This window comes from Lepidothrix coronata, unplaced genomic scaffold (assembly GCF_001604755.1).
Source record: "Lepidothrix coronata isolate B3197 unplaced genomic scaffold, Lepidothrix_coronata-1.0 Scaffold52, whole genome shotgun sequence".
NCBI classification, from domain to species: Eukaryota; Metazoa; Chordata; class Aves; order Passeriformes; family Pipridae; genus Lepidothrix; species Lepidothrix coronata.
The window spans coordinates 4,135,472-4,162,233 of record NW_016690232.1 but is presented as its reverse complement, the minus strand read 5'-3'; the positions used below and the strand labels follow the sequence as shown (position 1 = coordinate 4,162,233).

General features: G+C 40.6%; 1 protein-coding gene across 14 annotated transcripts in view; it reads left to right on the top strand.

Moving 5' to 3' along the window:
- Positions 1 to 26,762, top strand: part of CEP350 (centrosomal protein 350) — a 58,128-nt gene that overhangs the window by 10,927 nt on the left and 20,439 nt on the right. For 4 of the 14 annotated variants that reach the window (XM_017815804.1, XM_017815802.1, XM_017815813.1 and 1 more), the window contains exons 8-29: positions 903 to 1,046; positions 1,662 to 2,317; positions 2,653 to 2,774; positions 4,066 to 5,117; positions 5,748 to 5,901; positions 6,710 to 6,873; positions 7,464 to 7,653; positions 8,975 to 9,195; positions 9,305 to 9,468; positions 9,967 to 10,125; positions 10,325 to 10,456; positions 11,901 to 12,073; positions 12,411 to 12,530; positions 12,985 to 13,151; positions 13,673 to 13,869; positions 14,423 to 14,607; positions 15,554 to 15,641; positions 16,024 to 16,170; positions 16,940 to 17,097; positions 20,638 to 20,760; positions 24,307 to 24,506; positions 26,263 to 26,471. In XM_017815804.1, coding sequence (XP_017671293.1) covers positions 903 to 1,046; positions 1,662 to 2,317; positions 2,653 to 2,774; positions 4,066 to 5,117; positions 5,748 to 5,901; positions 6,710 to 6,873; positions 7,464 to 7,653; positions 8,975 to 9,195; positions 9,305 to 9,468; positions 9,967 to 10,125; positions 10,325 to 10,456; positions 11,901 to 12,073; positions 12,411 to 12,530; positions 12,985 to 13,151; positions 13,673 to 13,869; positions 14,423 to 14,607; positions 15,554 to 15,641; positions 16,024 to 16,170; positions 16,940 to 17,097; positions 20,638 to 20,760; positions 24,307 to 24,506; positions 26,263 to 26,471 — 4,925 coding nt within the window. The remainder of the gene's footprint in view (positions 1 to 902; positions 1,047 to 1,661; positions 2,318 to 2,652; positions 2,775 to 4,065; positions 5,118 to 5,747; positions 5,902 to 6,709; positions 6,874 to 7,463; positions 7,654 to 8,974; positions 9,196 to 9,304; positions 9,469 to 9,966; positions 10,126 to 10,324; positions 10,457 to 11,900; positions 12,074 to 12,410; positions 12,531 to 12,984; positions 13,152 to 13,672; positions 13,870 to 14,422; positions 14,608 to 15,553; positions 15,642 to 16,023; positions 16,171 to 16,939; positions 17,098 to 20,637; positions 20,761 to 24,306; positions 24,507 to 26,262; positions 26,472 to 26,762) is intronic. The other 10 variants (XM_017815815.1, XM_017815814.1, XM_017815810.1 and 7 more) reach the window with 9 other exon arrangements.

The window sequence follows — 26,762 nt, the reverse complement described above, 5'->3', positions numbered from 1 at the left end:
TCTTTTCTTTTTTTATATGGCATTTTTCTCCAAAGCTCTTTAAGGTCATTATTTTTAAAAAAATTATTACTAATATTGGAAGTTAGTGGGTTGAAAGGTGAGTTGAATAAATGTAGTGTTTAATGTACCCAATATTAGGTAAAGATGCCACCATACTCAGTTTTTATCATTTAACTATATGTAGGATGAAAAAATAATCCAAATAACGTTTGGATTGGGTTTTGTCACCTGCAAGGTACTCTGTCCTTCAATTAGGGATCAACTAGTAGGGTCATCTTAACTATTTTCACTTCTGGCACAGAAATCCCAGCTAAGGGACAGTGAGTTAGCATTGTTGCTCACTAACCCCCTCACAGGACACCTATTTCAATAATTAATTATCTGTAAAAATCTTAAGTGGTTTGGGGTTTTTTTCCTAGAATATTAGCTAATTGTCTTTCCATAGGAAGGTGAAGTGGTTTTTGTATCTCACCTTTATTTTTGTTCCTCTTATTACAACAATTTAGGTACTTTTATCTTTTTTTCTCTTATTTTCCATATTTGACTGCCTTATTTGAGCTCTACGAATATTTCCCCTCTCCCTAGTAAGGTTTGTTTGTATATTTGAGACGTGTATAACCCTTTCTTGTTTTTTAAATCAGTTTTTGTAGGGCTTTAGTGTGTTACAGTATGTTTTGGATGTTACACTGTGTGTGTGGTGAAGCTCTGGTAGATGTTTGAGGCAGCAGTGGGGTGTCTTCATGGTGCATCAATGTTTTATGACTGTTTTGTTTAACTGAGTCTGTACCACTTATGCAGAATGAAATGGCACAGAAATGATGAATGGCTGCAATAAATCCTTATTTTTGATACCATGGAAAATCCACCTAGTGCTTGACATTTACTTATTGCTTATTGTGCAGGTGGAAATTATGTGATAAGTGCATCCTCCTGGCGGGAGGGACAAAAGCTGGTCAAAAAGATACTGGGTCCAGCTCCCAGAATAGAACAGGAGAGAAGAGCTGTATCCAGTGACAGAACAGGACGAGAGAGAGCTGCCAAGTCTGGTGAGTTGTTCTTTTATCACTGGACTTATTTTACTTAATTTATTATATAACACTGCACGTCTGCAGAATGGTGCAGACTTCTGAGATAGAATATGATCAGGATCTGGAAAAGATGGGATACAGGTTGCAGCCTGTCTTTGCCACTTGAAGCTAGTGAGGAAAGGAATGCCCAGCAGTGGTCCCCGGGTCAGGTGAATTTTCCCAGTGTGCTCCTTATAATGTGTAAGCTATGATTGAGCATCCCTGCTTAACAGGAATTGTGGTTCTTAGAAATACAGTATAATGTCATCCATGTGCATCATAAATATTCAATGATTCCCCCACCAACCCTTTTCAGAATTTATCCAGAATCTCAGATGGGCAATTAAGGTACTGTGATGTCTGCTGTGCTGCTTATGCCTGTGAGATGGTGAGGCTGTTAAGAGTATACAGAGTGTGGGCTGAGTCTAAGCAAAGGCTGCCACATTCAGACCATGACACTGAATGAAGCAAAAGCACATTTACAGCGAGATCCTGCGCTCCTCCTTCATCCTCACTTTTGCAGCTGTTTCAGTGATGGCATGTGTTTTCCCAAATTTGACTATTAGTTGAAATATTTGATGTCTTATTCTTTAGCAGGTTGCATTGGAAGGACAGGATCAGATTCTAGACTAGATGTCACCCGCAAAAGCTCTTCAAGAAGCTCTGAAAGGTCAAGAAGTAAAGTACAGTCTGAGTCTAACCTGAAAAAACTGGAAGCTGCTCTTCCAGATGATAACCGAGAAGATCATGCCTCTGTAAATAAGGATTTCCTGCCCGTGGAGATACGTGGAATTCTCGATGACTTGCAGTTGGATTCCATGAGTACAAAGCAAGAGAAAGATGTGGAAAAGCAGAATCAAAAATCTGTTTTGCCCACTCAAAACACCAGGAGCCACAGTCCCACCAAAAGGAAACCAGACAAGGTGGCTGCCAGTGAGGAGCCTCAGGTGATCTCTAAGAAACGCCACTATGACAGCGATGAGGTTCGTCAGTACATCATCAGGCAGCAAGAGGAGAGGAAGAGGAAGCAGCATGAAGAGAAGAAAGCACAAAAAGAGGCAACAGAACAGAAAAACAAAAGGCTCCAAGAGCTCTACAGAAAACAGAAGGAGGCTGTTGCTAAAGCAAAGCATGTGCCTCCTCCTGAGCCTTCAGCAGCCAAGCGGTTACAGGAAACCTACTCTAAACTATTGCTGGAACGAACACTTTTAGAAGAACCACCTCAGCTGCCTACGGTGCAGGAAGCACAGGTACAGCTGATTCACTAACTTAGTGTGTTGCAGTTGTTTGCAGGAATAGGAGGTCGTATGTTTAGGAAGGTCGTGACTTGTCTTGGTCAGTTAAGAAAAAACAAAGAAAAATGTGTAGCTTTTGCTTAAAGGTAGTGATTTCAGTGTGCAGCCTCCTTGCTGGCAGCTGCTTTTGGGCACAGCAGGGCCTACTAGAAAGATGAATGAAATTCATCTTTCTGTTATAAGTAGAATCTGAATTCTGGATATTAGCCTTTGCAATTTTAATGAGGCAGGAGCTTCTGGACTGCGACAGACTTTTAAAAATGCGTTTTTCTGCTTGTCTTCATCTCTAGCCCAGACCTGGTTATCAGCCCTCCGGGGAATCCGACAAAGAAAACAAGGCTCAGGAGCGTCCTCCGAGTGCATCTTCCAGCAGTGACATGTCGCTTTCGGAGCCGCAGCAGCCGCTGCTGAGGTGAGGAGCTGGGGGCCTTTGGGAGAGAGGAAAATACTCCTGCTTTCATCTCTGAGAGGTGAAAATAGACTCGGCTCTGGAGTTCATGTTCCAGTGAGAGTAATTGTCTTTACGGCAACTAAAACGTGTCCTTGCAGTAAAGAGGAAGCTGATGCAGGAGAGCATATGAGAACTTTGGCTGTGGCTGGTTTGTGAGTCTGTAAATAAATATATGAGTGGTGGTTGCTGGTAATCTTTTGGTGACATGGGTGGGATATGTATTTCATATTGGGACACTCTGTTTCCTCTGCCATTGGCATCAGGCAAGAGAAGCTGATTGTATGAATACATGTGTTGAGTTTTCTCATTTGATGTTTTCAATGTTTGTATTTTATCTATTTTGTTTGATTCAGCCTTTAGTTACTGTCTCTAAAGTACCAAAACCCTCTGCTTCTGCTTAGAACTAGCCTTTCCCTATTTCTTCTCATGCTTTCCCAATTTTAAATTGTTCATTGTTACCAGAGTTTTTCGTACTGTAAGTCAAGATGCCTGACCAGACACTTAAATATAAGGAACTAAAAATCCTGAAGTTTCTTGAATATCCTTAATTGTCCTGGTTGTGCAAGTGTGTCTTCATTTTTTAACTACATAATGAATGTCTGCTTCCTGAATATATACTTGTTTCAATATCTGAACACTGATTTTGTAAATTCAACAAGACCTGTTTACTTTCTGGAAAAGTTCAAGGGAGCACAAGGAATGCCATGTGCTCCTGTGTGTAGAATAAGCTGCTAAACCATATAGTAAAGACTGTTAGTGTAACTCAAAAGGAAAAAAGGTAATTGCTGATATTAGAGGAGAGGTGAGACTTTAAGTTATTCAGAGACCCTCACAGTAATCAGAGAAGCAGCTTTTTGTGAGGGACTTTCCAGGTTTCCTGGAATTCTGAACATGGGCAAGTGATAAGGAAAAAAAAAAATGTTTTCTCCCTTTTGGATAAGTCTTACTGCTACTGCTGAAAAACCTCAGCTTGTTACAACTCTAAAACAAACAGTACACCATAAGTGGCATTTCAAATTTGGAAGGTGCTGTGTTGTTTGGTTTGTTGATTTTTTTTTATTAAATAACATTGTGTAACTCTTTACTGTCTGTAACTCTTTACTGTCTGTAACTTTCTGTAACTCTTTACATTCTCTGCCCCTCTCATACCACCAAAAAGTGTTTCATCCTGAAAATTAAATTTGTGACATTCATACTTTAGTTTAAAACAACAGTGTAAGTCCTCAATGTGGATGTTGACTTTTCATTTCAGGAACGAGCTGATGGAGCCTCCCTGGGTACAGCCAGACAGGCTGAGCCCAAGAGTCCAGCTCTCTCATCCACAAGCTCTCTTGGGCCCAAGTGGAGGCCCTTGTTCCCAGCACTGGAGTCTGGAGCAGATGGACCTTTTGTCAAAGGAGTGTGATGCAGTGTTGGCAGGGAGGAGGAGCCATTCTGCGCCTGTGGGATCACTGGGGCCTCAGCCATACCTGAATTCCCCTGCTGCACAGCAAAATCTCTTAGCAAAACCTCCTGCTGGCCAATATAAGAGCAAATTAGATCGCATTGAAGCTTTGAAAGCTACGGCTGCTTCCCTTTCCAGCAGGATTGAAAGCGAAGCCAAAAAGCTGGCTGGGGCTGGTATCAACTATGGTACCATTTGGAACTCAGAATTTATGCAAGAAAACCAGGATGATGGACGGTGGGCAAAAGCTGTGAGTCCTCCTGTGAGAGAGGAAAACGAAGATGCTTTTTCAGCCAGAATTCAAAAAATGTTGGGTGCCTGCGTGTCTCATACAGCCTTTGATGACAACCTTCCTGGGGTAGGCAACCTTAGTGAATTTAAAAAGCTCCCTGAGACCATCAGGCCTCTTACTGATGTAGTCAGCCTTGGATTGAGGTCTCCTGCTGCCAACAGGCATGAGGGGATCCTAGGACATTTATCCAAGAGACAGACTGACTCCCTGGGCCGTGAGAACCAGGGCTATGCTCTGAATAAAGTCGTCGTTCCTCACGAGTCCAGCATCGACTCCATCAGCGAAGGGCCTCTCCTGAGTGATGGAAACCTCTCTGAAGAGGAAGGAGGCCAGCACAAACAGTTGCCACTGAAGATGCTGGAGACATTAAAAGAGAAGGATTTCTGCATCCGGGAGAGAAACGCTTTTGAGCCCATAAAGGAGTTTCAGAAAGCAGCTGAGAAGTACTCACCACTTTTTCCTCAGACAAATGACACCCACAGCAAGGGGCCCTGGGAGGAACTGGCCAAGGGAAGTCCCCACAGTGTCATCAACATCTTTGCGAAAAATTATCAGCTTCATGGAAAAGGTAAAAATGAAAAAATTTCTCAAAATTTCTCACATTTCTCTTGAGAACTGGTATTTCCCTAGTCTTGTTGCTCCTTACGCTTTATGCTTCACAGGTAAAGAATGTGTTTTTGAATTCTCAAACATGAATTTGTGTAAGGCATGACTTACAGTTGTCTCATGCAGGATGCTCTGTTTCATTTTCATTTTTTGTACAAATTTATCCCTCATTTTATAAGTACTGTTACTCTTGCCTGGACCTCCTCATTTTGAGGAGGAATGTTTTCCGAGAAGTTGATTTTTATGTTGCGGGTTTTCGTTCTTTTTCCCTTCATTTTATTTCCTTCAAAAACGATTGCATTAAAGTTCCTGCAAATGGTTCTACTCTAAAGCACTGTGCTCTTCAAGAATGTTTTAGTTGGAGTGTGTTAACAAAGTAAAGTGTTCAGTAATTTTAAAAAAAGAGGAAGACTGTGCTTGTTCCTTTGTGTTAAACTGCCATGGGATAGCTGTGCTGCTGTTCTCCTGATGGTTTTGTGTTTGAAAGGAAGTCACTCATGGGTGGGAGCGTTTTAGTTCCTGCAGTTTTATTACCTATTTGATGCACATTTTGGATAACTTTTGTCCTCTTCTTTCTTTGTCCACACTTCAGTGTTTGATGAGAGGCTGAACGGAGGGTCTGCCCTTCTGCGCCCTTTGCTTCCTACCATGAGCCCTCCGGAGAGTGTGGCTTCTTATGAAGATGATTTTGTCTCATCGCAGGGAAGTAGCACTTTAACAGACAAAAAGATTGCACGTGACCTCAGGTAACTGTGTTAGACTTCTTGTAAAAATAAAAATGCAGGATTTGACAGGAAATAGTTAATACAAAATTGGTTTCATAAAATGCTGCATATCTTTTCTGCGATGCTGTACTGTGATACTGGTGAAAGTCATGAAAGCAGTTCCTTAGGACTTGCAGTTAATATAGCAGCCAGCATGCTGAAGACATAAAAATTGGATTCCTGTTCTCTGTCTAATTTTTGTTCTTCTTCAGGCTGGACAGGTAGCTTTAGGCAAGATTCTTATCCATTGTAGTCTGGTGAAAATTAGTTCTTCAGCTTGTGTGGCTGCTGTAATGCTCAGTTGGTTAGTGTTTGTAATATATAAAAAATAGAAAAGATATTTGAAAGTGTTAAAATCCGTTCAGTACCTCAAAATTTTGTAAAAAGCCTATGATTACTTTCAGTAAGGATTTGGGAATGCTTAGTAGTGGATATATAAGTTGTCTGTAAGAACTTTATCTGAAATGCAGTCACATTTGGAGTCAAATTTCTATGTTGTTCCAGTCTGGAGTCAAATATCTCTTTAGAGTTAGCTTTGGAGAGGATGGTTGTTATCTGTCTTGTAGTCTTTCCTATTATTGGAAACACGGTTCAATATGTTCAATATCATGTCAAAGTTCCCAGTGTCTTGGCTGTCATAGTTTTAAGTCTGAAAATCAATGCTTTTCTAGATGGGCTGATCTGTGCAGTTTAGTCCTCTGTCTCTGATTTCAAGTGTGGTGGTTTTCTTGTGCACGGTATAATGTGGGAGCTGAAAGTCCTTAATCACTGGCAATGTGCTCCTTTTTAGTGTTGCTGGCAGCAGTAATTCAAGCATTCAGGAAGAAATTCCAAGGAGGAAATCTCCCCATGAGCCTAGATCTGTGGAACTTGCTTCTCAGCATTCTTCTGGACCACGGTCTGCAGCATCTTCTCGCTCCTCTACTTCCTCAAGAAAGAGAGGGAAAAAGGAACGTAAGTGCAATGCTTGACTCTAGAGTTGTTTGGTTTCTTTGAGGGAGGTTTTAGGGTTTTCCTGTTGTGAAAATTGCAGTCTTCCTTCATATCTGGAAACTGTGATCTAATGCTGATAGAATGATTTGCGTTTTCCTCTAATGATTCCTTCCTAAATTCTTTTTGACCCTGATTATTCTGACTTTAAAATATAGTCATCTAAATTCAAATTACATAAGCAAGAGGTTGTTAACAGCATTGAAAAGTTCTCCTTTCTTAAACCAGCCCTCTAATAAGTCAGTTAATATTAATATCATGTGGGAACTATCCTTAGATTCTGTACTGAGAAAATGCCAATAGGCTGCTGAGTAATCAGAATTACAACCACAGTTGTTTATGAAGGCAACAACAAATTTGCCTGAATGCTTTGTCTTTGGGTCACAGACATTTTCCATAGGTGCACAAATTAATAAATACATGGGAACCTGTGCCTTACAGAAGTGTGAAGAAACTCATGGTTTGGTTCCTTGATGTATTGGTTTGGGGCTCATGATGGCAAGATATTCACATGTCGGACCAAACAAACTTTTGGCACTGTTGTTGCTTCTTAGGGTTGGACTCTTTCAATGGAAGTTCTCACCACTTTTCTGTGGAAGAAGATAAAATACTGTCTGAATTAGAGTGGGGATCCCAACAGGCAAAGAAATCCTTATCAAGTAGCAGAGTTTCTAGTAAAGACCATGAGCAGAACCTGGATACAGACAGTACCCTGGAAAACTTGTCTGGACACTCCCTGCTGAGGTAACAGGAATGTTATAAGACTTTATGCAAATATAATCAAGTTTGGTAGTGTTATTGGCTGTTTCTTTGGATATGCAAAAGGGAAGCAACAGAAATGATCAAACGTTATTAAGATGGGCATGTGGAAAACATTTTTTCCCTGTATTTTAAATATGAAACCTGGTGTCCTGTCATGTTCAGTACCTTAAGCATTGACAAAAGGTCTGTGAGAAGTGTGTCAGGAGGGAAATAGCTAGTCAACCTATGCAGTCATCTTGCTCTTTTCAGTAGATACACAGACATTTTTGGCTATTTTTGTGTTCAGCTAGTACTCACAAGCCTATCCAGCTCTGTGAGTTGATGCTTTTTGAGAGGTGAACCAATCCTTTTAAAAGACCATATTAAAAATGGAAGAAACATTAATTTTCTGTTGCATCCTCTTTATGCCTGCCTAAAAATGCAATTTTTCTGCTAATTGTGCGATTAATATGGTTATGAGATACTCAATTTTCACTGCATTTTTTTCTAAAAAGCATCAAATAATATGGATGATCTCTTGTTCTGTATCAGTGTAAAGCAGTGCTGAGGTATTGAATTGTATTGGCAACTTCTGCTGACATCCAGTATTGGGTTTGAAAGGTCCTATGACCTCCTAAGATGTGCCAGATAAAGCAGAATGTCTTCCTAAAGGATTTAAGCAGCCACTGTTAATCCCCTTTGATTTCATAAAGTTGGAATAGTAAATCTAAGAAGTGTTTGCATAATTTTCTGTATGTTTAAAAAAAGAGATGTCTTTAATTTGCTTCCAGGAAGTGTTACTGTAGTATTTTATGAACTGTTCAAGTCAAGTTTTGGCCTTCAGGCATTTCATTGCATTTTGATGAAAGAGATCAAGACTCAGAGCAGTGGCTTATCACAATCAGTTGCTTCCATATGCTGGTAGCAACCTGTTTAGTTTTTTAAATGCACATCCAGATAACTGCATCCTGACTTTCTCATGCCAAGTTCCTGACAAGGAGGCATTGAAACTGCTTGTCTGGCCATGTAGATACACTGTTAAGTTGGGGTTTTTTTTAATTGTTTTGTGTGCTAACTAGGTTTAATACTTGGGAGAAAAATAGGGTGCTCTAGAAACTTAACCCTAAAGTGGGATATAGGGACAAACCCCATCTCGTGAGGGCATTTCCTAAAGGCAGACTGGGCCCGTGCAAACCCTAACAGGCTGTGCCCTTTGTGTGGGTCTGTTTGGTGTATAGAAATAGAAGAACAAGGTTATTGCTTTATTGTCTTATCAGGTGGCTGCACTGAGGACAATATTGACTCCTTTTCATTTCACTCTCAGTTTCTCGGACAAGGGAAGATCCCAGAAGACACCAACTTCTTCCCCGTCTCCCAGTTCCCAAAAAATGTTGCAGTTGGATTCTGTGGGCAACGCAGCAGAAAGAGTCAAGTCACCTGCTGGCTTTTCTGGAGGTTCAGCCCCAGGGCTGAAGCCTAACGCAGCCTTCCACGACTTGAGCCTGGGAACCAGTCGCTCTGCAGCAGGAGCAGCCTCAGCGAGCGGTGAGTTTTTGGTTACTAATCCCAGAGCAGCCGTAATGTTTTTTTGCTTTGGTTTTTGATGTGGGACACTGAAGTCTGTGGAGGTTGACCAGTCATTGTTGTCCTGCAGGGTGTATGCGCTTCTCCCCCGCCGGGCTCCAGCATCGCTTGTCAGCGGAGCTGAACTACCTTAGTGCCATCGAGGAGTCCGTGCGACAGCTCTCGGATCTGGAACGAGTGCGAGGCATATCCCTCGCCCAGCAGGAGAGTGTTTCCTTGGCTCAGATTCTAAAGGTAACAGGAAAATACTTCCTTGTCTCAACCTTCCTTTTACTTTTTCGTTTTGCAAGAAAATTGATCAAGTGAGAGCAAGTTAAGCTTTTGTTAGCAGTGCAGAGAAATTGTAATGGACATGGTGGAGCATCTCTGATAATGTCAAGAGAAATTTCTCAAGATTTACCTGTGTTATCTTTCTTATTTTAAGCTGACACCAAGGAACTAGTGACTCTAGAATATCTGTCATTAATGTACTGTTAGCTGGAATCACTGCTCTGGTTGTGTTTCTCAGTCGAATCAGAACATGGTTGTTTACTGGTTTGATGTTGGGTCCCAATCCAATGCAGTGGAGCTGTTCAGGCTGGATCATTTGTCTTATTCCATGAAAAGGATATTTTTGGTTGAAGTTTCCTTGTGTTGACAAGATGGTTTAATCTAGTTTGTTGAATTAATTGATCACAAAACAGATCTTTATATTTAACTTGCATTGTTAAAACTTGTTTTCCCGACCTGTAGGCACAACAGCAGCGCCATGAACGGGACTTGGCTCTTTTGAAAATCAAGGCTGAACAAGAAGCTCTGGAAAGTCAGAGACAACTAGATGAGACAAGGCAGAAGGCAGCTCAGGTAATGCTGCCCTTCAACAAATGTGGAGTGTGTAACAGGCAAAATGCTGTAAGTAAATCCGTGCCTACAAGTGTTCTTAATTTGAAGCTGTGAACATATGGAAGTGCTGAAATACTTCAACATAGCTAGAAGAACCCTCTTAGGGGCCACTTTCAAACTTTTTTTCTCCCAGACTTTGAGAAATAAGTGTGTAGTTACTATAGCCAGAATGTTTTGAAAGGCTGAACTGGCTGTGTTTTCTGCATAGGTCCATGCAGAGTCACTGCAGCAGCTGGTCCAGTCACGGCAGGAGGCCGGGCAGGAGCCCCCGTGCAGGGCTGCAGCCAAGCAGGCAGAACCTGCACTGCTCACCACAGATGCACCTCACCAGCTCCGGGAGGTGAGGCCCTCAGGGAAAGGGAAAAGCTGTTCTCGTTTCAGTATTGTTGCGAACACTTTTTTGCCTTTTAAGTTATTTTCTGTTCAGTGTCATTTTCGGTACAACTTCATTTCCCTAACGTGACAAATGATAGGACTTCAAAGGAGCTTCTCTGGCATCATTTTTAGAAGTCAGTGAGCAGCCTTAAATCCGTGTTCACTATTCTTATGATCTTCCAGTTAATGAACTGAAAAGAAGTTTGTTCTTCTACAATAGATGGATGATAGTGAACACAGCATCTTTAATTTGTAAAAGTTGCGCTCCATCAGGGATTGGTCTGTTTCATAGGGAAGTTAAATTAGAAAAGCAGAGAAATTGCAATTTTGCTTATTTCTGAAGGTAGGAGAACAATAAATTAATAAAAAGGAGAGGAGAGGATCTTCAGCAAAGCTCTTAACTTGATACACAGTTTGAAGTTTTCTTCTTTCAAGTCTTTGTTCTTCTTGTGGCATACAGAACATTTGCTTTTTTCAGTTTTATATATCAGTTTATCAGTTTTTATACTACTTGTTCCCATCATGTAGCAGCTACTTCACACAGTAACCAAAAAATGCTTTTGCTCCATCATGGTTTAGTAAGTGCAGTGGCTGTGGGTTTAGGGTTGTGGGATGGAGTGCAGAAGGCTGATGAGTGTGAACAGAACTGTTTCTTCACGGCTTTTGCACATGTTGGTGCTCACTGAGCTGGTTTTATGGTGAGTAATGGAATTGTAAAATAATACTGATATATTCTGGGCTCTGCCAAATATGTGAAGTTTAAATAATTTTTGAGTAGAAAAGAATGGGTTGAAGGAGTAGAAAAGCTCAGGCAGCTCAAGTACCTGCAGTATATTAGTCACTGACAGTAGGTAGTGAAGTCAAAAAAACATTTGTACTTTATAGTGATGAAGTGGATGAAACCAACTGAGAAACGAGGCAGAAGAAACAGAGACAGCTTTTATTTGGTGTAGGGTTTTAAATCTTTTCAAATCTTGCTGTAAGTTGGAAATCTGAGCATAAGAGATGCTAGTGGAGAGAGCATGACCTGGTCAGTGATGGTGGGCCAGCAGGGTAGCTTTTCCATCCCCATTCACAAGTGACTCCAGATACTCAGTTGAACAGCCATTTATTGTAACTGGAATGCAGCAGTGGAAATGCCTCCCACCAGTGTGCTGGGATTATTTTTGGATGTATACTGTTATTTATTATGTATAGAGGAATAGAGTATGGAGGAATATGCATCCACAGAGCCATGTGCACTTCCACAACCAGAAGTGACAGACGTGTAACGACAAACCATCATAAACCCATCTTACCCAGTTGTTCAGTAAATCACTAAATTGCCTGCCAGAATTATTGTTTTCTCTTTCAGAAACATTTTGATGCTGATAAACTCATTGTATTGCCTTGTTCTTCCTTGTGCTCAGATGACAGAGTTAGCACGGAGCCAGACCTCAGATCCTGTCAGTGCTCCAGCTGCTCCAGTCACCGCCTTGTTCGACCACCAGCGGCAGCACCATTCGGAGTTCATGAAACAGCTGAGGGCCCGAGCTGACACAAACAGGTTTTACTTAATGTTTCACATCTTGGGAAGGGGGAAGTAAGATTTGTTATGTTTTGCTTCACCTATTCTTGCATCAAATTTTAAGATGTCATAATGAGTAAGAGTTTAAGAAGAACTTGGATTCCATCTGTGTGACCTTAATAGCGTATGCCAAAGGTGACATTACTGGTTCTGTGAAGCTCTTTATAAAAGAGGAGAAAAGGCTGACCTAAATGTTTTGTTGGATGGTTTAATTAGTTTAAGCTTCCAGTGATCTTTTAGCAGAAATTTTAGCTGTTACTACTTCTAGTAAACTGACAAAAGCTTGGGAAAACTGTGTTACTCCTTGGTTTAAGGCAATGTAGATTTACCCAAAAGTACTTCCTCTTCTTAGGAAATGTGAGTCTGGTGCCATATCACAAGGTAAAGAGGAGACAGGTGACTCAAAACAGATGTATTCAGCCATGTTTGATAGTTATTCAGAGTCCTCAAGATCAAAGGTTCATGATCAGAGGTAAGAAGCTCTTTATTTCCTATTTATTTACCTGATCTAGTTAGGTCTCATGAAGTTTCTCACAGCCCTTCTCTGATCCTGACCATCTGGAACAATTTTGGCCTCTGTAGTCCTTTTAACTTCTAAAGCAGTATTGGTGTCTTGCTCATCCTTATAAAAACTGTAAGGAGAGATGTTTGCAATCGTTTATCATCATCGATGAGCAGGGGTTGTGCATACCTTCAAACCATTTGGATTTTAAGGTAGAATAAGAATAACTAGTCTCACTGTCAATCAGCAGCTTGATGATGCCTGGAATTTTAAAGCAGCCAAGCTGCGTTCTGAAAACAACCCCAAACCCATTGTATATTGATTATTGCTGGAATTTTAATCATGGTATGTGCGGTAGCAATGTACTAAAATATTCTGAAATGTGCAAAGTAATTTTTAAAAAAATTCTCTCTTGATAACACAGCAGCACCAGCAGCCGCCAGGAGAGCCCTTCAGCTCCATCTTCCAAGGAGATTGAGAAGAAGCTTTCCCGTCGTGAGAAGATAACCAGCAGCATTGAAGACCAGGCTCACACTGGTGCAGATGATTCCTTGCCCAGTGACAGCGTTTTATCCCTGCCGGATGAAAAAGGTTGGTTGTACTGTTTGTGATGGATCTGAAGGTGGGAAGGGGGAAGGAGGGAGGGAGGTGCTGTTTCAGAATCAGTTTCTGAAATAAATGAGGGAATGTGTGTCAAGAAAGCTGAACACCAGGTGAATCGTAGTCTCTTAAGAGGTAACAGAGGATGGCACAATGAGATGGGAATCTTTGAGATTCTGCATTGTGAGAGTGATTCTACATTCTGCAGTGCTAGCTGAGCCAGATGTTCACTTGCTGAACCTGCAGGCTGAATGCCAGATGTTTCAGCAACCCCAGAAATTTATTTATACCTGTGTACAGAAGTCTGTTAGGTCTTTTGAAGCTGGATGACAGTATTTCATGATGTCCTGTAACTCGAAATCACTATTTCCTAAACACTCATTTTTCTGCATTAGAGTAGTTATCTCCCTTACTTTCCTGCCCCCTTAACTTTACTGGGATGAGACAGAGTAAAACTGCATTCATGTTACATACCTGAGTATGTAAAGACACTTCCCTGATTTCTCCCTCAGATTCTGCTTCTGTTGCAACGGAGTATTCCCTGAAATTTGATGAGTCCATGACAGAGGATGAGATTGAAGAAAAATCTTTTCGGTCTTTGCTGCCCTCTGAGAGTCATCGCAGAAATAACCTGGAGAAGAAGCGGGGTAGTCGAGATGATTCTGACGAGGAAGTGTCCCCAGAAAAAACAGCTCTGTCATCTATCAAGGTAGGTCAAGCAACCGTAGTTAAGTCAGATAAACTGAGCTGAAATGGTTGAGCTGATGAGCTTCAAGTGAGCCGTTCTTAGTTGTGTTTGCAAGCTTTAGGGTTCTTTTCCTCCCTGTGGTTGGTTGGTTCCTTGGGCATCCCAAAACAGAGAGACGTATGAATCATGCTGTATGTCACTGTTGTACAAGTGTGATGACTTATGGAACAGTCCATCCAGGCCTCTACCTTGTGGCTTTGGAGAAGAGGAGTGACCTTTTGAGGTGGGTTGTAAAATCCCAGTGGATTAAGTCCTCCTCCTATGCCAACACACAGCTAGGAAATACAGGAGGATGGCTCATCTCTGTGGTCGAAGCAGGGACACCCCAAAACTGTCACACAGCCCAGGGCAGAAAGAGCTGGTCTGCACAAAGCTTAGAGAAAAAACAGCTTCCCTTCCTACATCTGTTTTTGTGTGTGTCTGTATCTGAATATACACACACACACTTTGTAATTGAAAAAAGCCTTGGCATTTCTGTGTTATCAAATCATGCCACATTTGTCCTGCCTTCTAGGAGCTAAGCATGCCATTCTCAGGGGGGCAAGATAGTTTCTCCAAGTTTACCATGGAGATGGTAAGGCAGTACATGAAGGAGGAGGAAATGCGAGCAGCTCATCAGTCCTCTCTGCTTCGGCTCCGGGAGAAGGCTCTGAAAGAGAAGACCAAGGCTGAACTAGCCTGGCTGGAACACCAGAAGAAGTAAGACAGCTCTGAATATATGTTATTGCTGACTGATCATTTCCTTGTACTTTTTAAGGTTTTGTTTCCACCTCACTCCTCCCTTACTAAATATCAATGGTTGAACTAATCTTCTGACATCAGTAACCTATAGAAGTGTTATTGGGACTTGGAAAGCACAGGGCCCAGTTTATAAGTATGCTTTGATGTTTACATTGCATGTGGTTTGTATAAAGGAGTGTTTCACCTAAACAGTAGAATATCAGATTTGTTGTCAGTCAGAGAAGGTAGTTGCCAACAATTACTCTACAAGTCTTAGTTCAGGAAGGTATAAAACTGTGAAACAGTTCCACCTTTCTTTGCTTGAGGGTTATCTGAGGTAATTTTAGTTGACTCAGGCCACATTTTGGGAATTGGGATACGTGTTGTACTTAATGATTTGTTTCCAACCTAACATATGCTTTGTCCTGGAATGCCAGTTGAAGTACCCAGTGACACTACTGATCAGTGGTGGCCAGATTTAATTGGTAATATTTTTCTGTGTTCACTCTCTGCATGAGAGTACCATTGTTTATCAGACATCATCTTCCAATCTCTTGTCATAGTGGGTTTGACAAAGGATTGTGAGGTAGTGATCCAAGTGTCCTTCTGTCTGCCTTTCTCAAATGGTGAGCCTGCTACCTCTCAGAGCTTCTGCCCTGAGATTCCTGTGAGATCTCATGTTACCTGGCCCTTTAACTGTGTCTGTCTGACTATGTGGTACAAAATATTTCACTATAGGGCATATCAAGGATTAAGCACAGGCATATACCCTTCTGCAGGTTAGGAAGAGGAAACATTTTTTTTTTTTCACTTTAAAGAGTGAAAAGCCCATTGTGCACTTTTTTCTTATTACTTAAGATTGCTTTATAATAATACAGAATAATAATTATTTATACTTCTATTCTTTCTTCCAATCTGTTTACAGGCACTTGCGAGACAAGGGAGAGGATGATAAGATGCCTCCTATTCGAAAGAGGCAGCGTGGTCTGCTGCTGAGATTACAGCAGGAAAAGGTAACTGCCTTATAGAAAAATCCTGTTGAAACCTCTGTGTACCCATTAAACGTTTCAGACACTGTAAAAGCTAAGAATTCAGGAAACTCCATACCAGCTTTTGGTTAGGAAGCTGGCAGTATTTCTTACCTGTAAGTTTTATTTGCATTTTGGTCCTTTTCAATGGGTCCTTCTGTGTCTGTAATCTCACTGGTTGAGACTTTGGGGTATTAATTAATTAATTAATTGCTCTCCTGTTCTTTGCTGCTGAAGTTGAGCCTACTTACTTCATCATATAATTGCAGTCATTACAAACCCACAGCGAGGGCACTGTGGCAGTTTTGTGTCTGTTCTTGAGAGGGGTCTGTCACAGTTCTTATGCTTAATCTTTTCCATCTCAAAGGCAGAAATTAAGCGTCTCCAAGAGGCTAACAAGGCTGCTCGGAAGGAGAGGCAGCTGATCCTCAAACAGCAGGAGGAAATAGAGAGAATCCGCCAGACTACCATGAAACTGCAGGAAAAACTGAAGTCTGCAGGGGAAAACAAGATGGTAAGTGTCCAGCACAGAAGCTGCAGTCTTCCCTCTTCGGCCATACACTTTCAGGAGTGGAAAGCTGCAGGATTGGACCTATCACCTGGAAGTTTTGTCTGCCTCAACTCACCCTCTTCATCGCAGCGTTTAGTTGCTTTAGAGCATTGTTTAAGGAAGGGCCTTTGGAAAAGTTACAAAATGTTTTAACTGGGCAGTAGATGGTTTTGTTAAGTCTCAAGCTGAACTAATGACTTTGGGAATGTCAGGTTTTTGATGCTGAGGTCCCTCAGGCTTTTATTTTTGGTTGATTACTTGTCAGACCCCAAAGTACTAAATATAGGCAGTAAACCCAAAACTTACTGCTTTGTGTGTGTGTGTTAGTGTCATTACACTTAAGTTTCTTGCATCTGCTTTACAAGGTAGCAAGATGGGATTTTGGTTACTAGCTGCCTCCTCTCAATATTTTGAGGAGACACAAGTTTAATGGTAGTAGTATAGAAAGGATTGGTTTTCTGTTTGGGTAACTGAATTCTGGTGTGATTTTTTTTTTTTTATTCTGGATACCATTAGAGGAGAACTTAAATTATGAAGACAAAGGATGTACTAAAAAGCTTTCTGTCAAATAAAAATGAGGTTGGAAACTGAAGTTAAGTCTGCCAGTAATCAGACTTACCTGAAGCAGTATTTGATGTATCTGGGGAGAAGTAAGATAAATTAACACAAATTTTACAAGATTTTGGGATATTCTTAACTTTTAATGTTGGATTTTTTAAACACTTAATTGCAGGAGCTTCACAGTGAGGATGACATGAAGCAGAGCAATGGTTCTAGTCCGCTTCCAGCTGATGCAGAAACACGCAGCCCTTCCCCAATCTCAATCTCCAGCAGTGAGACCAGCAGCATCATGCAGAAACTCAAAAAGATGCGCAGCAGAATGGATGAAAAGTAACTATATTTCTTTTTTCTTTCACAAAACTTTGCTATTTTAATAGGAGGAGTTGGTTTGGCCCACATCTGCACGGAAAACGGCCATTAATCAGAAAAATTACTGGTATTGCTATGAAATACACTTTGATCTGAATTGCTTGCAAAATAGCTGATTAGAAGCATGAATAAAACTATATTAATTTTTGAATATAATAATTTAAAGGCTATAGTTCTTGCATGAATACTGACATTTAAGCATTTTTAGCTGGCAGGCCATGTGGTCAAGGTTTTATTGTAGATTACTGGTTTTAATATTCTTGATAGAGTTGGTAAAAGCACATGAGTTTAAGAGCTTTTGATATTTGTAGGTACAAGGAACATGGATGGGCTCCAGCTTCATGGTACATCTTGTCCGAGTTTCTCTTGCAATGAGAAACCTGAAGTCAAATGGTCAAAATGGTGCCTGTATTTTATATCTCCTCTTTTATTTTAAGGGGGAAAACATACAGGGAACAAGAATCTGGAATTACAGCATCAATTTTATTTTGAGTTGAAACATAAGTTACAATAGCAATAGTCTTATGCAAAAACTAGTAACTGAGTTTGAGATCTGACTGAAAGACACTGAGCTTGTCAGATATGATATTTCTACCTTATTGTCCAGTTGCTGAATTTTAATTTTGGTTGCATTAAAATTAGCTAGGGATGAATTCTCTAAGTTTTTCTTTATGAATGGAGGTGGTATGTAGGTGACTGGGAGGACAGGCAGTTAATAAAAGCTTTCTTTTCCCTCTGTGTGGTTCCCAGATTGAAAAAATGTTGCAAATGGTTGTTAGATGTCAGAGGAAATAATGAAGTATATGTGCAGTCCCTGGGTCTGAAAACCAAGAATGAGTCTCCTGATTTCACCTATTAAATCATTTTAGATAAAAATTGTTTCTACATCTTTTCCGTACTGGAATTGCTTTGTCTGTACTAAATATTACAAATGCTTTATTGGCCTGTGCTTGTTATTTTGAAGCCTTAAGTTCTTACTTGAGACTAATCCATTAAAAGTCTGGCCTCTGCCACTTACTACAAGAAATAGTCTTTGCTTAAACGATTTTTTTTTTAGTTTATAACCAAGATAAGTCACTGCATGTTAGTCAGTGTGGGTGATCTTTGTAATGCCTTTTCCCCTGAGACTCTGAACACAGCTGGATAAAACATCATAAAGCAAGCAGGGCCACTTAAAGGCAAGCTGTCCTTGACTCCTTAGCACCCTCTTGGCTTGTAATCATTTGAGAAGCACATTTCCCACGTATTTGTATATGATGAAAATAAACCCCAGTAGTAGTAAGTGAGGGTTTGGTGTAAGTAGAAAAAACCAAAACCACGTTCTGATTTCCTGGTCTTCATGTTCTAGCTTTGAGTGCCATTTTATTCAGACTCTTGTGGCAGCATCTGGTAAACAGAACAGCCAAAAGCACAGATTATTTCAAGTTTCTGAAGTGTCATATTTCCCAAACAAAACTCTTGACATATCCAAGTCATGTGAGAACCACCCCATCGTTACAGCAGCAAATTCTCAAACTATCTTTTGAGGCTATTAAATGGCTTAGATGGGGACTTGGAAAGCATGTGTGCTGTAGGCCAGGCTGACTTCTAGGGTTTTGAGAAAACAAGTTTTACCTTCTGATCCTATTTTTTTGTTAACGGAGGGTCTTAATTTTTTTCCCCACTTGAGATTCAACAAATTTCAAATGGTAATAAAAAACCATGCTGCAGCTTATGAATTTTGAAATATAGTATTAATACTAAAAGAGATGACAAATACGCTTGTAGATTCAAGGCTTCCTTTGCTACTTTTTATCAGGTAATGGTCTTGTCAGTGCTGGTTTTGAAATCTTTTTTTCCAAGTACCTTCCTTTCTAAGTAGCACTTTATGATTGCAGAAGGAATTACATATTGATAATTTTTACTCTTACAAGGGATAGTAGTCGATATAAAATATGTTCTACTCTTAAAGATATTTTAATCATCAGTTGATTATTATCTTTTGTGTTTGAAAATAATTGCTCACCTGGAGAATACTTTTCAAAGCTGAATAGCAGGATTTGAGCTGAAACAGTTGTTTGAGGCAGAACAAGTGGAAACTGTGATGTATGTAGTCATGTATTTTTGTTTTTATGGGTTTGTCTTGTATTGCTGTATATTTTCAAAGGAAGAATTATTTTGTGTAAGCAAAACCTGATCTTCCTCATTGGCAGGTGTTTTGACTGAAAAACGGTGCCAACTTTGTATCTTTGATTTCAGTGTTCTTATTTGTAAAGCACATAATATTAATAGAGTAAGGCACTTGCTCTGGGGCATAATAGTAGGAAGCTGCCATTTGAGAGTAATCCATCAGGGTGTGAAATAGGGCAAAAGGAAAAAGCTGAATGATAAATGCAAAGGAAGTAGAGGAAGGAACTGGGAAAGCCTGCTATGCTGGATTTGCTGTGCTCCACAGCAAGGTGGAAATCCTTTGGCCTCCTTACTTAGGAGGCAGCTTTAATATTTGTCTTATGCTAAAAGGGGAATGAAAGAATAGTTCTGTTTTACTTTTAACTGATGAGTCTGTGTAGCCTGCATGTGAACAGGAGCATGCTCTGTCAAAGACAATTAACCACTTTCCCCTGGCTTTCCTTGCATATGCAACTTTAATGATGATCTGTGCAATAACTAATTAAATGCTCATTTTCTTTTGCTTTTCCTTAGTATGCTTCTTAGCTTGCATTGTGGTTGGTAGAGCTAAATGGAGCATGGTATTTTTCTATAAATTTTATAATTCATTAGGAATTAGCTTAAAATGGTAATACTGTAAGAAATACCATTTTAAGCTCAGCTGTAAGTTTATGTAGATTTTGTTAAAAACAATAGGCCTTACCTTTCTGTAGTTAGTACTTCAAATGAAATATATGAGTATTCTGAGACCAAGTCTGTACTTTGTTGCAAAAAACCCCAATTAGCAGCTGGAATGTGAATTACAGTTATATCTCAGACTTTTCCTGGAATTGCTCATGGTTTAAAAATGCATTATTTAACCTCCTTTTTTTTTTGGCTCTTTCACTGGTGCTTACCTTTGTAGAAATAATTTTACTGAGGTTTCGCCAGGTGAATGAAAATGTGTTTAAAGTTTCAGACCAGCAAAGTTGTCGATATTGCAAAACCAACATGTTATTTAATACTGGATACCCTCTATCAACAGAATAGCAGGAGAAAGATTGGGTTGAGATATGTTAACTGGTGCATGTGGAATTCTGCATCAAAGCAATAAAACTCCTTCCAAAATTTAAAGAAAAATACAGCAGTGTGAAAAAAGCTTGCCTTTCATTGACAGAAAACAAAGTGTTATAAATGTATGTTCTGTAACCTTCTGCATAACAGTGTATAGTTTTTCTACTGCAGATGTTGGGTATTAACTATACAATGTTAAATGCAATTAATTTTAAAGTTCTTTGCTAGATGCTATCCTTTTCTCATTCTTTCTGGCTTTATTGCTGTCTTAGTTGTAAACTCTTCCTCCTTATTTTGTAGACACTGCTCTCCTGTTCACTACTTCTTCTCTGTCTTTACGTCTCACCACTGGGCCTCTCTCAGTGTCTGTTTTCCCAACCTCCACCCCAAATTCCAGCTGTATATCTACAACCAATTGGTCAGGTAACTGTATATTTCTCAAGTGATAGACTCTTTGATAGAGCATGCTCTGTTCAGTCCTGGAAAGTCCAGAGGTTCTTCAGGCCAGTTTGACACTGGCCTCACCGTTTCCAGACCTTTATCACACGTAGACAGGAGAATGAGTCCACCCTCAGCAGCTTTGCACCAAGCTGAGTGTGCAGCTAATTCACTGCAGGGAAGGGATGCCATCCACAGGGACCTGGACAGGCTTGAGGAGTGGGCCAGTGTGACCTTCAGGAAGGTCAACAAGGCCAAGTGCAAGGTCAGGGCAATCAATCCAGGCTGGGGGATGAATGGATTGAGAGCAGTTCTTCAGAGAAGGACATTCAGGATGCTGGTGGACCAAAAACTTGGATATGACTCAGCAGCGTGTACTTGCAGCCCGGCAAACCAGCTGTATTCTGGGCTGCATGAAAAGACATGGCAGTAGGTCAAGGAGGTGATTGTCCCCCCTACTCTGCCCTGGTGAGACCCCACCTGGAGTCCTGTGTCCACCTCGGGGATCCCCAGTGCTGTAAAGACATGGATCTGTTGGAGCAGGTCCAGAGGAGGCCACAAAAGATTCAAAGAGATGGAACAACTTTCCTAGAGGAAAGGCTTGTTCAGTCTGGAGAAGAAGAGCTCCAGGGAGACCCTATTGTGCCTGTTCAATATATAAAATGGGGTTATAAGAAAAATTGAGAGACTTTTTACCAAGGCCTGTAGTGATAGGGCAAGGGGTAACAGCTTTAGAGTGAGAGGGTAGATCTAGATTAAATAGAAGGAAGAAATTCTTCCCTGTGACTGTGGTGAGGCCCTGGCACAGGTTGCCCAGAGAAGCTGTGGCAGCCCCATCCCTGGAATTGTTCAAGGCCCAGTTGGATGGGGAGTCCTATGGTAGAGGGGTAGAACGAGGTGATATTTAACGTCCCTTTTAACCCAAGCCATTCTAGGATTCTAATCTCTTACTCCCACTGTGTTCTGAGTGGCACACAGACAATTCACTTTGCTCCCACTGTCTGGTTGCTACTTCAGAACAGCTGCTGAAACCACATAGTTTAAGCTTAAAGTCACTATACCTTGGATAAAAATATACAAATACAGGTTAGAGCAGCAGGTTAATGTTTCCAAGCTAATATTTGAAATGCATGGATGAAATGTGTGATGTTAGCACAGAGAAACAGTTAGACTTTGAAATCATGCTGCTGTAATTGAGTGCTGCTGCTTCTTCTTTGCTGCCCCACATTTCCAGCTGCATAGATGCCATATGTCCTTTTGCATTTTTTTTTTTCTGCTTTTGAGGATGAGTGTGTACCCTTGGTGTTGGAACTGGAACCCTCTAGACTGTAGTAAATATTAAGGCAGTGTATATCCACCTTATGGCTCTGTCCTGTTAAACCCCAGGGTTTTAAAAGGGTCTGCATCTTTGGCCAAGCTGCTTTGATCCTCCTCTTCCTGTAGGTTTTTTTGTTGGAATCTTTCTCTCCCATCACTTCTGTTGATTTATCTTTCTTATTCAGTAGTCCTTGTGTGGTAATTCTTTTCATGGTAATTTCATTAATTCTCCTCCTGTTTGTGGTGCTCTAGGTTACTTCATTTGACATCTGCTTTTAAGGAGTCCTGCTCCCTTGAATCCATTTATTTCAGCCTTTCTCTTGCATTTTATTTCAACTGGGTTTGCCTCCCTCGAGATCCAGTGTGAAGATCCAAACTTTCTGATGAAATCAAACAGTGGGTGAAGGAAGAAGAAAAAGTTTCCTTCTGCGCTGAGATCATTGTAATAATGACCTCCAAATACATGATCTGCTGGGCTGATTGGAACTGACTGTGTCTGAGAGTAAGAGTGGATAAATTTGATAGAGCTGGTGAAAGACACAAGATAATCATGACTGTCCCTGTCATGTTTGTAATGCAATTACTGTTGGTAGTCTACCTTCTTAATGATACCAACCTGTCAAGTTTTGCCTAAGAGTAAACTATGTTTGATGTTTGTCTATAGGAAGTGATGAAATAATGCACAAACTCATGGAATCTGCCAACTTGAAGGTGGCAGATGTTCCAGGCAGTCTGAGGTTGCTTCTGTTTTTCACCTGCTCTTGTTTTGACCATCACAAAGAAGGTTATGAGCAAGTCTTACTGGCTTCTGAAACTTTTATCTTCACGTCATCCCTTGTTCCCTTCATCTGAATCTGTCTTAGAGAAGGATAGCTCTGAATCTTAACTTTTCTGATCAACTGCCAGCTCACTTTTCCAGGGAACAGAACTGAGCAAACAAGAAATATCCCTTAGGAGGCGAGACCTGTAGATTAGGCAGTTGACCATCCCAGTCTCTGTAAATAAAAGGTTTTTTTGAAACATGAGGGATTAAAAAGCACAAATGAGATTATGATCTGCTTTGCAGCTTAAAAACTTTGATGCTGAGTGTTTGGGATGGCTTGAAAATTACAAATTATAAAGGCATTTACAAATCAAAGTATCCCAGGTCTTTGAAGACTGCCTTTTATGGCACCACACCTTCTGTACTAGTGGCAAACGCTCTCTAGCTGGCAGAACATGTATTTTCTACAGAGTGATTCTATGACATCTTAAAACTTTCAGTGTAGGAGATGAATGGATTGATAGACACTCTTCTCACATTCTTGGCACGTCAGAGAAAGTGTGTGCAGTTAATGTTGAACTTGCTTCCATTTACTGTCTGAAAGGTTAAGTGCTGTGGTCTTGGTTACTTCCATGTTCAGAAATAAGACAGGAGCTGGCAAAGAGAACTAGTGTGTGCACACAAACCTATTTGTATCTACAAAGTTCCAAGAGGCTTTCCTCATTTCTAAGGTTTCATGGATCACCTAAGAACTCCTTGTCACAAAGAAAGTATCTGCTAACTTTCAGCAAGAGCTTTACTTTTTATCTGTTCTTAAACTAGCAGCCAGATATGTTAGTAGCTGGGAAGAAACAGTCCTGCATCCTTATTCTCTTGATGCTGTCAGCTCACAATTAACATTCCAAGTGTGGGAATCCATAGAGATGATGTTTAAAGCAAGAAGGATTAAAGCTCCAGTAATTCAGGAGAACTATTAATACAGAATCACCTTCTCTTATAATTACATATTTGGAAAGAACTGTGGGGCAAATGAAGTTACAATTTGTCTGCCATTGGGCTTAGTAAAAAGGTTCATTTTTCAAACAGTCGGTGCTTTCTAGAGGGTTCCAGTTTAATACCACAGGTACTTTTCATGTCCTGAAATTGGGAGCTTTCTCTGTTCATTTTAGTGAATAGTTTATAGCACTTTTAATGATTTTGAAGATTTTTAAAGGGTAAACAGTGTGTTTACAGTATGATGTAGACTTTGCTTACTGCAGAGAAAAAAATCTCTTGTCTACTTGTGGGGTTTTTTCAGCAGCACGTCAAAAGTCTAGGAGACAGTGTGGATATTATCCTAGAAAACAAATTGAACAACTACAATTCTGGGCATGGTGGCAACAGAGCATCTGGGTATTGGGGTCTTTGAGTGTGGCTGGCTCTTTTCCCATTGTCTTCCCTCTGCCTGCCAGGTTCCTAACTAAGCGGGAACAGAAGCTGATGCAGCGTCGGCAACACGCGGAAGAGTTGCTGGAGTGGAAGCGCCGCCTGGATGCAGAGGAAGCAGAAATACGGCGGATAGAAAAGCAGGCTCTGGCTGCCTGGGACAAAGAGCTGCTCAAAACCAAAATAGCCAAGAAAGAGCTGGGGGATCAGAGAACTGAGCCCAAAGGTAATGGGAAGCAGGGGAAAGTGATGCAAATGACAGGAGTGAAGCATAATTTGACACAGCGATTGCTTGGGTTTGTGCTTTCTTCCTTCTTCGATGTTTCAGTGGTGGTTGTTCTCTGGACCCTCTTAGAATCTCAATTTCTGCACTCTTTACTGCCTTCTGTTGCCTTGTTCTTTTAGCCCTATTTTACACCATAGTGAAATGTGTATTTCTCCTTTGCTGTGTATCTTCCCAAGTGAACAGTGCAGCATAAGCCCACCGGTCATTTCTACATACAATTTAAACTATGTTTATGTCTTTCAAAGCAGAAATATTGCAATATGGCATGATTTTTTTTCCTGATAGTCTTCTGAACTTATATTAAAACCATTTTCCCCAGTAATGAGCAGTGTCTCTCCTTGTTAGCCTTAGTACTGTTGGTGAGGATGGCTCCTATCAGAGGCTGCTTTGCCCTTGTCTTTGTTTCCAAAAAATTGAAAACATATTTTTCTTCCCTCTTTTGTTAGTGCAACATAACTGTTTGAAATGTGCAGTTGTGCTAAAGGGTGCTAGGGTGTAATTAGTATGAATTATGCTATTGTGAGGAAAAATTAAATTCCCAGGTGTTGGGAGATACAGCTTTACTGTTCTGTCTTAAGTGGACCATACTTTCAGCATGAACCACAGAGAACTGGATTGCAGTGAGAGGAAAATAATCAAACTTCAGGGATTCTTCTCAAAACAATCGATTTTTCTTTTTTCCTCCCTTTGCTGAAAGCAGGCAGCACATCCTTTGGATGTGCAAAGGGAATTCAAAATCATGCCCTATTACCACCTGTCACTGAAAAAAGTCATGTGGATTTCAGGCATTATAAGACATTTTAAAGATGATACATGTATGAGTCAGTAAGTTCCAGTGAACAGAAATTCAGCATGAATGCTGAATCCTCATCAATATTTGAGAAAATACACTTACTTTCCATTAGTTGTATCTACTAGTAAGCATTGGAGCCCAGACCTGCTTCAGGAGTTGTTCCTTTTCCCAGCCTTTGCTCAAACAGTGAATAGTTCTCCATGGCTGCCTCAGTAATGCTGTGACTCCTGCGGAATTTAGTAAACAGGAATATTGAAAACCCAACTTATTATTTTGCTCGTTGCCGTTTGAGAGACTCATGATGAAATCATAACATTAAAATGTTTTCTGCAACTACTGTAAAGGAAGCAATCAATTCTAAATTCAAGATCTGGCTTGCAGATTATATGCTCCTCCATGACTTCTTCAGACTAATAGTGACTCTTGCTGGTGTATGGTCAACTGGAAGGACTGGTTTCCCTAATAATCTTTTTGGAGTGTGTTGTCTGTAAAATGGTAGAATATCCCGAAAACCTCTTTATTCTCGATATTCAGCAATCATTAAGAATGTGAGGCAGTTATCACAGAATTCTTTGGGTTGGAAAAGACTTCTGAGGTCGAGTCTAGCCTTTGATTACCACCTTGTCAACTAGAGCATGGCACTAAGTGCCAGGTCCAGTCGTTTCTTGAACACAAATCGTAGTTTTAAATCATAGTTTGCTAGTAAAGATGCTTATTCTTGCTAAATATTCCAATATCAATGTCTAGGTGAGTGAAATAATGCTTATTTGACATGGATTGGTAGCAGTTAATACTTTATATGTAGGCAGCATATGAAGTATGCCTTCAGTCTTATGCCTTCAGCCTCTGCGTACAAGATGGTGCAAGTTCTTACTTGCTTTCTTTTTTCTCATTAAACCTCAGAAACTGCTAGTGAAGAAGAGTCTCCAGTGCCTTGCTCTCATCTGAACAGTGAAAGCTCTATCCCAGAAGATCTTGGCAGTCTGCCTGCTGAGTCTGTCCCATCAGAGCCCATGGGCCATAGACAGCCAGAAAGCCCAGATCAGAGTACAATTAATGAAGAAATGGCTTATTCTGAGGAGTTCAAGTCCTCCACCTCGCCTGGCAAACTCGTGAGTGACCTTTTCTGCTGTATGTACTCCTGCACTTGTGCAAGGCTGTCGGAGAAGTAGTCAGTACAGCCATCCCAGCTGCAAAGCAGACATTATTAACTAAATTTATTTTCTGTGTTGGTGATACCATTTCACATTACTGTGGGGAATCATTGTGATCAGACGTGTCCTTTGAAGTCTTGAGGAAAAATTGCTTCCGCACAGTTTAGGTATTTTTTAACTTGTGGGTGCTCTTGCAAAACATTTTGCGTATGTCCCGTAGGTATGCGGTGCTGAGTGGTGGAACACTGA